The 11,602-nt window shown below is 56.6% G+C and overlaps 3 protein-coding genes across 3 annotated transcripts; 2 read left to right on the top strand and 1 right to left on the bottom strand.

Moving 5' to 3' along the window:
• Positions 1-901: 901 nt before the first annotated feature.
• On the bottom strand, positions 902-4,302 carry LTHEOB_4226 (C2H2 domain containing protein; the record flags this gene model as incomplete). The annotated part of the gene is made up of 5 exons (XM_035513237.1): positions 902-2,626; positions 2,680-3,182; positions 3,229-3,452; positions 3,782-4,218; positions 4,270-4,302. 5 exons carry the CDS (start codon positions 4,300-4,302, stop codon positions 902-904), a joined length of 2,922 nt encoding a protein of 973 aa, XP_035374930.1.
• An 873-nt stretch (positions 4,303-5,175) lies between these two features.
• LTHEOB_4227 (Phospholipase d active site-containing protein) lies at positions 5,176-8,450 on the top strand (the record flags this gene model as incomplete). The annotated part of the gene is made up of 4 exons (XM_035513238.1): positions 5,176-5,301; positions 5,387-5,759; positions 5,813-6,972; positions 7,023-8,450. The coding sequence occupies 4 exons, from the start codon at positions 5,176-5,178 to the stop codon at positions 8,448-8,450; spliced, it is 3,087 nt and encodes a 1,028-aa protein (XP_035374931.1).
• Positions 8,451-9,799: 1,349 nt separating this feature from the next.
• On the top strand, positions 9,800-10,048 carry LTHEOB_4228 (uncharacterized protein; the record flags this gene model as incomplete). Its single annotated transcript, XM_035513239.1, has 1 exon — positions 9,800-10,048. One exon carries the CDS (start codon positions 9,800-9,802, stop codon positions 10,046-10,048), a length of 249 nt encoding a protein of 82 aa, XP_035374932.1.
• Between the last annotated feature and the right edge of the window lie 1,554 nt (positions 10,049-11,602).

Raw genomic sequence — 11,602 nt, forward strand, 5'->3', positions numbered from 1 at the left:
TAGTGTGCAGAACGAGAGGACGCGGGCGTTTCGGCTTTTCCTCCATATTTTCATTTTTCTTTGCACAGTCCATCGCCTTGCATGCTTTCTTTAATTGTATTTTTCGTCACCAATGTATGGACTTCTTCGATGTGGATCACTGAATGGCGTAAATGGCGTAGAATATTTTAATGTAGAATCTTTCTTGCTGATATTTCCGACGCACCAATACAGTCCCCTCTCGCAGCCGATGGCTAGCGTGAAGAATAGCAAGGCCCCAGGCGTAAGTATGCCTCGGCTTGTTCTTAGAAAAATAACATATGTAGGTAGTTGAAGGTATCATCCGGTCGAAAATGTAAAATTAAAAATTCTACATACAATTCCGGACGGTAGCATTAGCTACCTATGACATGAGTGAAAAACAAATCTACGCTAGCCATAGGCTGCGAGAGGGGATTGTAGATGCGCTTTTAAGATGGCGTCTACTTTTCTGCCACCTCATTTGTTATTCTGACCCCCCACCCCCATATATCCACCCCAATAAATAGGCTGGTGATCTCATATTTTCTACCGAAACCTACGCGGGTAGCTTCGTTTTATCTGAACTGTCAACATTTTTCATACTATCAATTGTCCCGAGTATTCCTCGTTTAAAGGGCTTAAACTACTATCACGGCCGTTGTATCTACTATCGTGAACTGCTGGCTTTTTGCAGAAACTCAATGGATGCTGAAAGCAATCAATACTACTTCATCCTCTCTCGTCCCAGCCAAATATCCGTCCCTTCTCCGAAAAGCCGTTGAAATCATTCAAAAGGAACCGCAAAGTAAAGCAAACCAAACCCCCCACCCACGTGTGAAAGCCTTCCCGATGGGTTATCATTTCCTTCCTCCCTTTATCCGCAATCACCGCATCAAGTACTTCAGTTCCAGGCGCTCCTGCGGGTAGACGAAGCCGACAAGGACACGCCATCGTCCTCATCATCTCCATCGCCATCGCCATCGCTAACGATCTGCTCGCTGGACAAGTAGTACGCGTCAGCGCGGCGCATGGGGACGAGCGGCTCCTCAGGCGACCTGAGCAACGAGCCGGGCTCGTAGTACTGCTTGTACGCCTCGGGGTCGATGAGCTGGCTGGCAATGTTCTGAGGACGCTTGCTCTTCTTCTTCGCCTTCGAAGCAGACGCAGAAGCCGGAGGGCCGTTCTCTTTGGCCACGCCATTCGAGGCGGCGGAGGAGGACTGGAGGGTCGAGGACTTGGCGGCGGTGGTGGGGGACTTCTGAGCCTTTTCGCGCTGCTCGCGCGGCGGCGCGAACATGTTCGGAGTGATCTCGGGAACGAAGTCCTGGAAGGGCTGCGGGTAGATGTTGGCGGTCGAGTGGTGCACCTTCTTGGACTTAGACAGCGGGACGGCGGGGTTCATGTTGCCGCCAATGTTCGGGCCGCGGCCGCCTTCGTCCCAGGAACGGCCGATCTGGGTGTTGCTGGCGAGGGATTCCGTAGGCCAGTCGAGCGGGAGGGTGGACTCGTACTTGATCATGCCGATTTTGTATCCACTGCCCGCATGTTTCTCCGTCTTGGTTTTGTCGGTGTATTTGTCCTCGCGCTCAGCTTCGGTGAAGTCGGGGCGGCGTGCGTCCTTGGCGCCCAAGAAACCTCCAGAGAACTGGTCAATGGCCTGGCCATAACGATCCGAACGAGAGATGCCACAGGTGGAGGCCGGCGCCTCGCAGTGAGCAACGAGCGCGGTGGTGCTCTTAAACAGCTTGAGACACTGTGGGCACCGCTGCTGGGAGATGCCGTGGATCGTGTTGATGTGATGCTCCAGCATGAATGGCTCACGGAAGTTCTCCTCGCACTGCGGGAACGGACACGAGTACATCTCGATGACCGGGTTGAAGAAGCGCTCGGGATTGTAGTCCTTGTGGGTCGGGTCCCAGTAGCGCTGCATGAGCATGTTGGTGGAGTTCGCCGCCTCGTACTCCAACTCCCTGGCTCTGAGCGCAGCCTCCCAGTGAAGCGAGGCTGGAGTTTTCTCCGCCTCGGGAAAGAGCTTCTTTGAGGCGCCAGAAGCAGAAGTCCAAGCTTGCGATTCCGACGCCTTTACGGTAGAGTCCGAGAGCACCGATGAGGGAGACTTGACGGAGGGCATTTTGGAAGATGGTAGACGAGCACCTCCGCTAGATTCTCCGGAGATGGAGATGCCAGCCATGCCGCTACTGATATCGGTTGAGCTGGAGGTCTGTCTGGTGTGCGAAGGCAAAGAGGGCCAGCGCTCGCCCAGACGAGGGGCGTTCGGATCGCGGGGCTTCACGCGCGGCTCCAAGGGCTGGATGACAGAACCGCCATTCTGGGATGAATCAGACGCGTTCTTGTCTTCCTCGTCGAGCAGGTTGGACGACTCGCTCAAAGCGACGCCGCCTTGGGAACTTGTGTCATTGACGTTGAAGTCGAACAGCTTCGAGCTCATGGCATCCGGGTCGCTCAAGATCTTAGCAACCATGTGTTTGTGCTGGATATTGGACTTGAATTGCTGAGCGGAGATCTTGCGGCAGTGGTCGAATTCAAGATGCTCGACGAGAGCAGCGGCGCGTACGAAGTGCTCATTGCAGCCGATGCAACGGATGTCCTGGTCGACGGGGTGAATCTGTGATGCGATGTTAGCGCTGGCAGGGGAGATAACTCCAGATTAGAGCTAACCGTCTTGATATGCCGGTCGCGACCGCTGGACGTCTTGAAATCCTGACCGCAGAACTTGCAGCAAAGGTGGACGATGGGCGAGTTTGCTTTGTGGTTGGTGAGATCATCCCAATCTTTGGCCAGGTGGTCGCATTTCTTGCAATAGTCGTGGTCTTCCAGTTCGTCGCAATGCTTCTTGCGGGCCTTGTTTGTCCCAAACGTCGCGCCGCAGCCCGGCTTCGGGCATTTGACGGTCATGGCGACGGTGCTGGCAGGTTGTCGAACGTCGCGTAGAAGATGCAAAGGGAGGATGCCCACGGGCAAGGCAGCTGTAGCGGTGTTGCGGACCTCGGAGTTGTTGCGGTGAGGGAGGAAGGTTGGACGAGTGCGGGCGAAGAAGTAAAGATGTGGGTGGAGGGCGCGCGGATTAGGCAGGAACCGGGCAGGAACCTGAGCGCCTGCCTCTCGCACAGTCTGGCACCAAGTGAGAGTGTTGCCGGCTAATTTCCGAGTGCTCCAGGCGCCTGCGTCCAGATTAGTGTGTCAGATACCGCAAAACGCTGGCCCAACGCTCATAAGACGCGCTGCAGTGAGGATGATGCCAAAAGACAGCAGAGTCGGAAAGCGACAGCAGTGCAGTGATGCCCTTGCCGGAAATGATGCCCGCCGTTTCCGCGACCCAGAAAACGTGGTCAGGAGAGAAGGGAATTCCGGCAAGCAGAGCTAGGATGAATGATGCCGAGGATGCGGTGCGGCATTTCAGACGGCGCTGAGGCAGGTGCACCAGGCGGTCCCTCATATCAGGTTAGCAATCAGTGACCAGCGGGAGAGTTCATTCTGAGAAGGGAAGACATTGTCCTAAAGCTCCTCTTCTCACTCTATAGTCACTGTCTAGTCAATCAGTAGTTTCCTTCACTTGGAGGAACTGCAGGTTAACATCTGCGGAACGCATGAGGATTCATAACATAGACTTCATTAACCGTTATTCTATCGCTTCTCACAGAATGCAAATTGCTAGTTAGAAGTCCAGCTCCAGATGGAAATATCATACGCTCAGAAGCGGGAATACGGAAGCCTACTTCAGTCAGTAACCGAGCAGATAAACTGCATCAATGAAACATACCACTTGCCGCGGAGGGTAATGACGGCCCAATCACCCTTCTCATCAGTCTCCTTCTTCACCGTGGTGGAGAAGGAAATAGCACTCATGATGCCGTCGCCGAACTTCTCATTGAGGACGGCCTTGTAGGCGTAGCCGTAGTTCTGCACAATCTCGTACAAGCGGTAGATCAGAGGCTCCCTGGGAGGCATCTCCATGGTGCGGCCGCGGTCTGGGTGGCCGGCGAGCTGGCTCCGGAGCTTCTCAACGGGGATGCCGAGGATCTCGGACAGGTTCTTGACGTCCTCCTCGCTGGCGGCAGACTGGCCGTAGAACAGCGCGGCGACGGCGACCTCCTCGCGGCCGAGCTTCTGCGCAATGGCCTCGAACGAGAGGTTCTTCGCCTTCTTCGCCTCAAACAGAGTCGGGGACGACTCGGGCAGGCGGGGGATCAGGGAGGCCTACAGAGATCAGTATATGCATGCATGCGTGACATTGACTACGGGACATACATCAAGAGTGGTGATGGGGTGCTTGGAGGCCATTGTGGACGATTGATGGAACAAACGGTGCTGGTGGGCGGCAAAAGCGGGGAGGGCAAGCCTGGCGGAGAGGGGCAGCAGGGCGCGGGGAGCGAGGCGGGTGGTCAGCGATGCGGAGGCCATGATGATGGATGTATATATACAACTGCGTGATGCGGCTCAATGATTTGAGGGGTTTGGGATGCAGAAGGAGGGGTAAGGTGCAGCACCACGTGCGGGATACATATGCCGACCGCGCCGGCCGGCACGCAGCGATGAGGTCATGGCAGTTCTGCAAAAGCGTTGACGTCTGTTTTTGTTTTGTCATCTTATCTCCACACTGCTGTCCGAGATCGCCAGGGTCCTTTGCCCGTTAGCAACCAATTTAGCCGCGGCTCGCCGGTTGCGGATAGGAAGCGCTAGGCGGCGCGGAGTCGTGGGATGCGGGGAGCCGTTTGACAGCGGCATCAAGATGCACGATAGCGACAGCTTGGTGGTCAGGTCACAGCTTCAGGCCAGCTGGAGCTCTGGGCAACGCATAACAGCTTGGGGCAGCTTGATCCCGGGCGGTGACAAGGATTGGGTGGGGTTCGTGTTTTAAGGCCAATCACCGAAGTCGTGGCCGCGAGCACGATACGGCCGCTCAAGCCACACCAGAGCCGCGCAACACCACCGGTTCCGAGGCGCTGCTGACCTCCTGACGGACCGAACGGTTGCAATTGTCGGTCGGGCGCCCGCCACTGGCTTTCTGGCGCCGTCTGGACCCTGAGACACGACTCAAGCTTCACGAGCCTGCCCTACAACTGTGGGGAGCGTCACCGCTTTCCGACCAGCCGTGGACGGTCACACCGCTGGACCCGCCGAAAAGTTCGCGCACAGGCCGCTCCCCGAGCAACAATGTCCAATGATCACGACGACAACCTGGCCTATGGAGACTACCATGGCGATGAAAGTGGAGAGCGCGGGCTCATCGGCGACTTTGGGCGCCGCTTCCTTGGGGAGAGAGCTGAGGCTGAGCCGTCTGTGAGTAGCGCACCGCCGCAGCCCGCCGTGAATCATGTCCGTCCATGCTGTTTCAGCTTGCATGTGCTGATCTGTCGTCGTGTAGGATATAACCTCTGCCCACCGCCGCCCCCTCCACCACCCGTTCTCCCCTCATTCCGCCCAGCCGCAAGGCGAGCCCACCCATTACGAGCCCTATTCCACCCAGAAACCGCCCCCGATGGCTTCTTTCTTCAACAAGGTCGGCGAGCTGTTCACGGGCCACGAGGAGGAGGCCCCGACCACCCACGAGCAGGTCAGCACCGCTGCTGCTGAGACGGCCCAGGAGGGCGCTCAGAAGTATGCCGACCACCGCTTCCTGAGCTTTGCTCCCCAGCGCCATGACAACAACGTCAAGTGGTTTGTCGACGGCTGCGGCTACATGTGGGCTGTGTCTGAGGCCCTGGAACGGGCCAAGGAGTCCATCTGGATCCTCGACTGTGAGACATGCTCCCGCTGCCGTGTTACGCTACACAGCGCTGACTCGCCCTAGGGTGGCTTTCCCCGGAACTGTACCTGCGTCGTCCGCCTGCGAAGAACCAGATGTACCGCCTTGACCGCATGCTGCAGGCCGCTGCCGAGCGCGGCGTCAAGGTCAACGTCATCGTCTACAAGGAGGTCGAGCAGGCCCTGACCCGTAAGTACCTGAGTCCCTGGCTCCCCGGATATCTCCATTCCCTCTTCCCCGACTCGACCGACCCAATTACCAGGGCGCTCGCGCGTGTCGGATTGGACGTCATATTCAAGTCTTTGGACTATGCTGAGGCAACGGACCCGCTGATTGCCCCGCCTGTTACAGTTTCCTCCAAGCACACCAAGCACCACCTCGAGGGCCTGCACCCCAACATTGCCGTCCAGCGCCACCCTGACCACTATGTCGACCACAACACCCTCACCCAGGATCTCATCGACGAGTTCAAGGGCTTCACATTGAGCGCCAAGTCGATTTCTACTGCTCCGTGGGACGCCTTCAAGGCCATCTACGGTTCCAACCAGGATACCGTCCTCTTCTGGGCCCACCACGAGAAGCTGTGTCTTATCGACGGTGAGATTGCCTTTATGGGTGGTCTTGATCTCTGCTATGGCCGTTGGGACACCAACCAGCACGAGATCGCCGATGTCCACCCTGGTGACCTGAACAAGATCGTCTGGCCGGGACAGGACTACAACAATGCTCGTATCATGGATTTCCAGGATGTTGAGAACTGGCAGAACAACAAGCTTTCTCGCGAGCAGAGCTCTCGTATGGGCTGGTCCGACGTTGCCCTGAGCCTCAACGGCCCTGTCGTGGCAGATCTGCAGGAGCACTTCACCCAGCGCTGGAACTACATCTTCCACGAGAAGTACAAGATCAAGAACGACGGCAGGTTCGAGAGGTTGAGCGTGAAGAAGCCTGCCCCTAAGCAGCAGGACGATGATCTTGCCTACGGCGAGGAGGACAGTGGCTACGGCTTCCGCAAGACTCTAACCAGCCTTTCGCACCACGCCCACCACCAGTTCCAGCGTGCTGAGCACCACTTCGGCTACGGCCAACAGGAGCAGCAGCCTGAGAGTGAGATCCACGAGGGTTCCAATGATCGTGCTGGCACCGGTGCAGCTGCGATCCAGTTGACTCGTAGCTGCGCCGAGTGGAGCCACGGCTGCAAGGTCGAGGTACGTACCAGATATTGACTCAATAATTCACCAAGGCTAATTCATCGCAGCACTCGATTCAAAACGCCTACATCGAGACCATCAAGAACAGCAAGCACTTCATCTACATTGAGAATCAGTTCTTCATCACGGCAACATGCGAAGACCAGAAGCCCATCAAGAACATGATCGGTGCCGCCATTGTCGAGCGTGTGCTGCGTGCCCACAAGAACGGCGAGAAGTGGAGGGCCATCGTCATGATCCCCGCCGTCCCTGCTTTCCCCGGTGACCTCAAGTCGGACGAGGCTCTCAGCACTCGCGCCATTATGGAGTTCCAGTACAAGTCGATCAACCGTGGCAAGGGCAAGAGTATCTACGAGACCATCGCTGCCGAAGGCATCAACCCGATGGAGTACATCCGCTTCTACAACCTGCGCAACTACGACAGACTCAACATCAGCGGCTCCCTTGAGAAGGCCGAGGAAAACGCTGGTGTGTCGTACGAAGAGGCTCGTGAAGAGCACGACCGCAAGTACGGCGGCCGCTACCAGGAGCGCGAAGGCGAGGACGACGGATACCCCCGCGGCGACGACGAGGAGGATCGCTACAGGGAGTACCAGCAAGGTGCCCGCGACATCAGCCGCGACCGCGGCCTGGGCAGCGGCAAGTGGGACAGCGTTTCCGAGTGCTACATGCTCGGCGGCGAGGACATCAGGAACGTCCCCTGGTCCGGCAGCACCCCCGAGATCGACGCCTTTGTCACCGAGGAGCTCTACATCCACTCCAAGCTCCTCATCGCCGACGACCGCATCGTCATCTGCGGTTCTGCCAACCTCAACGACCGCAGCCAGCTCGGCTTCCACGACTCCGAAATCGCCGTCGTTATCGAGGACCCCACTCCCTGCGACTCCCTCATGGACGGCCAGGAGTGGCGTGCGTCCAAGTTCGCGGCCAGTCTGCGTCGCCAGATCACGCGCAAGCACCTGGGTCTCCTCCCCTGGCAGGACTACACCCGCCCCGACGAGAACTTCCGCCCCATCGGCGTGCCCAACCGCTACGACTGGGGCAGCCGCGAGGACGAGCTCGTCGTCGACCCTATCTCGGACGACTTCCTCAACCTGTGGAACACGACGGCCAAGACCAACACGGACGCCTTCGCCGAGGTCTTCCACGCCGTGCCGTACGACGGCGTGCGCACGTGGGACCAGTACGACGACTACTACGAGCGCTACTTCAAGGACGACGAGGAGGAGAAGGAGAAGAAGGACGAGGAGGCCAAGGAAGACGGCGGCCACGAGGGAAAGCCTCGCCGCTACAAGCGCGGCCACGTCATCTCCGAGAACTTTGCGCCCGGCGAGGAAGGCGCCCGCCAGGTCAAGGAGATCCTCAGCCGCGTCCGTGGCATGCTGGTCGAGATGCCCCTGCTCTTCCTCAAGGATGAGGATGTGGCTAAGAACGGTGTGCAGCTGAACGCTTTCACTGAGGAGGTTTATACTTAAATGATGTTAAGTGTAGGCTATGTTTTGTTGATGATGATTTTCTTTTCTTTGAACAGTCGTCTTTCTTCTCTTGGAAAAGCAATTACGCGCAGGGACGTTTATATCATGGGCACTTTATCTGTAGATGAAGAACGACGCACGGCTTTCCGGCGTCTGGCACTGCTGGGGTCGTTGGGCTACATGTAACTGAAATGATGATTTGTTATGACGGACTCTTGGATTGAGGGATGCTCGGCCTTTGTGTGGATCGTGACTTTGATGCTCGTGTTGTTGTTGTGAAAGTTGCCTTGCCTGGTTAGCGCCTTGGCGGGGGGAGGACAATACTAACGTCTCGGCATTGCGGGACAATATCAAGATACTGGTTTGGTCTCGGCACGAGACGACGTCTTTGTGCAGCCCGATTCGGCTTTTTGTTTGAACGTTGGGCGGGATGCGGGGTGGTTCTGGAATTGGGGATGTTGTCCGAGGATGTGGAAGGCGATATGTGAGGTTGCGGGGGTTCTGCAGACCGAACCACAGACTGCTCCGTAATTTGTTCAGCTGACAACTGACAATGAGGCTTTTCTTGGTCCGGCAGGTTGTGCCTTTGCCTTCCTTCAAGCCATGGTCGAGTAGCGAGGCGACACTGTGTTGGCGTGAGGGCTTGACGAAGTTTGTGGTCAGTTACTTCCGGCACCTGACATTGTCATGCTTTGCGGAGATACTGCTCTTGTGATATTGTAGCACATATTGAGCTGTTTGAGCAAAGCGTCGTAATTCTCGCGGGTGTTACGCCGGATGGTACGCGCGAGTTTGTAAGCGGCCCAATGATCACTGTGGGGCAGTCCCACCAATGCACATGGAGCCTAATGATCCTACGATCTTCAGCAAGCATTTGTCGCCACAAGTATGCGTTTGATCTCTCGTTTGTCTGGTCTGGCCAATCGCTGGCAAGGAATAGGATAATACCAGTGGCGGGAGACAATACTAAGGCGGAGAGGACAATACCACAACTGCAACTCGCCAAGGCTCAAAGCACCCTCATTCGCTCCACAACAGGCATCTCCAGTCATCTTCCATTGATACAACAAGGGTCATCCGTCGGCAAAGAAAGAGATGATTGGATCTTCGCTTTATTCGACCACGCATATTGCGGCGGAGAGAAAGTCGACGACGTAGCAGACCAACAAGGCCGCAAAAGCGGTATAAAAGACTCCACGAGTCCGTCGAAGGTAGACTCACCACCACTCCCATCACCACACTCACTACAGTTTTTTCAAGTAAGTCAAGCACAGAAAGGCCACCAAGCCATTCCATCCTTACTCACACGAAACAAACAGACGAAAAACCCCCCACCACCACAAACCAAAATGCACGCTTCTGCCATTGCTCCCGTCTCCTTCAAGAAGGACAACACCCCGAAGAGCCCCAACATCTCGTCGGGTGGTGTCGGCTGCACCCTCATGAACTCCATCGACCGCGAGGAGCTCGTCAACTTCGGCGGCGCCATCTCGTCCGGCGGCGTTGGCTGCACTGTCATGAACTCCCTCGAGCAGGACGAGCTCGTCGACTTTGGTGGCGCCATCTCCTCCGGCGGTGTCGGCTGCACTGTCATGTAAATGCAGCACCGCACTACTACCGCGCCAGGACAAGCAATTCTCTTCGCGAAGACGATGACGGGGAGCGGGAGGGGAAGCGGGAGAGAGGGAAGGGCAGCCGAAGCGGGGGCAGCGTTCCGGAAGTGTCCGGCCGTCGTTTGGATGCCGGATGTTACGAAGGATCCGCTCCCGTAGAGTGATGTCTGGTCGACTCTGCCTCTTTACCTTTTCCCGCTTTCTTCGAATCCGTGTCTCTGTGCTTTTTTTCTCTTCTGGTTGATACTTTTTTTTCTCTTGTTGTGGACGGGCATCAAAGGACTTGGTACAAGCACAAGATGGAGGGTCTTTTCTTTTGATGGGATCGTCTCACTTTTTTTTCTTGACTCCACACATTTAAATTGCTTGGGACAGAGATGCGTTATCTTTCTCGAGGTCGGGTGACCGTCTCTTGCGAGATATGCGCCATCTGACCCATTTCTTTTTGCTTTTCTTTTTCTAGTCCTTGCTTTTTTCTCTGGGTCTTCAGCTAATTGGAGGCCCCATGGAAAGGGGTACTGCCCCGCTGATAGTGGAATGCAGTATGTCTTTCGCTCATTGGGCAGAATGCCAGTGATGATTGATTGATGAGATCTTGAAGTTGTGTTGCAGCCGAAGTTCTGGTAAATGAGAGTAGAACGGGTGCCAATACGCTCATCACCAGAATTTAAACGTTCGCCGGGGGCTCGAGAGTCCACGTGGTTGGTGCTCATTAAGTCTAAAAGTTATTAAATTTTGCGGAGATAGTCATATCGCGCGGCGATCATCCGTCGATGGTACCTTGCGCTCTGGGCACAGGGCGTCCGTTGGGGCAAAGATGAAAAAAGTTTCTTTTGGTGTCACTTGCAGGCATGGGAGATTGTCACATTTGCTCTCTGGCGATGATGAGAGATCAATTGGGGCAGTCGCATCAGAAATGCAACCACGGCTACCCCTTTTTCTCTTTCGGAAAAGCATCAGGCGGTGAGAATTGGTGGAGAACGGCAAGTAGCGGAGATGAGGCCGTGTTGAGTCGGACGATTGGGAGGGTTTTGATACGTCAATTTTCCGGGTAGGGCTGAGTGGCTGAGGGCGAGAGCGACGATCTTCTTCGGCGCCGTGGGAAATCGTCGGGCGGCAGGCGCGCCACGTGGAGGCTGGCGGCGGGATGGTTGCGAGACTTTAGGATGCAGGTGTTGTTGGTCGACGACGGGCGGGCGCAACGGGGCGGAAAATAGTAGGGACTCAGCAGGCAGGGGACTTGGGCGGCGCAGACGCCGAACGCGCGGCGGACAAGCGGGGAGGGCGAGTGGAATCCAGTTTTCTTATTTCCGCCACCAGATCCGAGACGGACCAGATCCCTGGTGTCATCACGTGGGGCTGCGCCACGCGATCCAAGGGCGCTGGCGGTGCTGGCGCGCGCTTCCCATTCGACCTTTGCATCCGCTGGCGCTGCTCTCACACGCTCCTCAAACATCTCCAGCTTTCGTCCGCCTCCGCTCCGCCCAGCCTGCGACCGCGCACCGACAACAAGCGCCCCCAGAGCGACCGGCACCGCCT

The sequence above is a fragment of the Lasiodiplodia theobromae genome (genome assembly GCF_012971845.1).
Source record: "Lasiodiplodia theobromae strain AM2As chromosome Unknown scaffold_11, whole genome shotgun sequence".
Taxonomy (NCBI): Eukaryota; Fungi; Ascomycota; class Dothideomycetes; order Botryosphaeriales; family Botryosphaeriaceae; genus Lasiodiplodia; species Lasiodiplodia theobromae.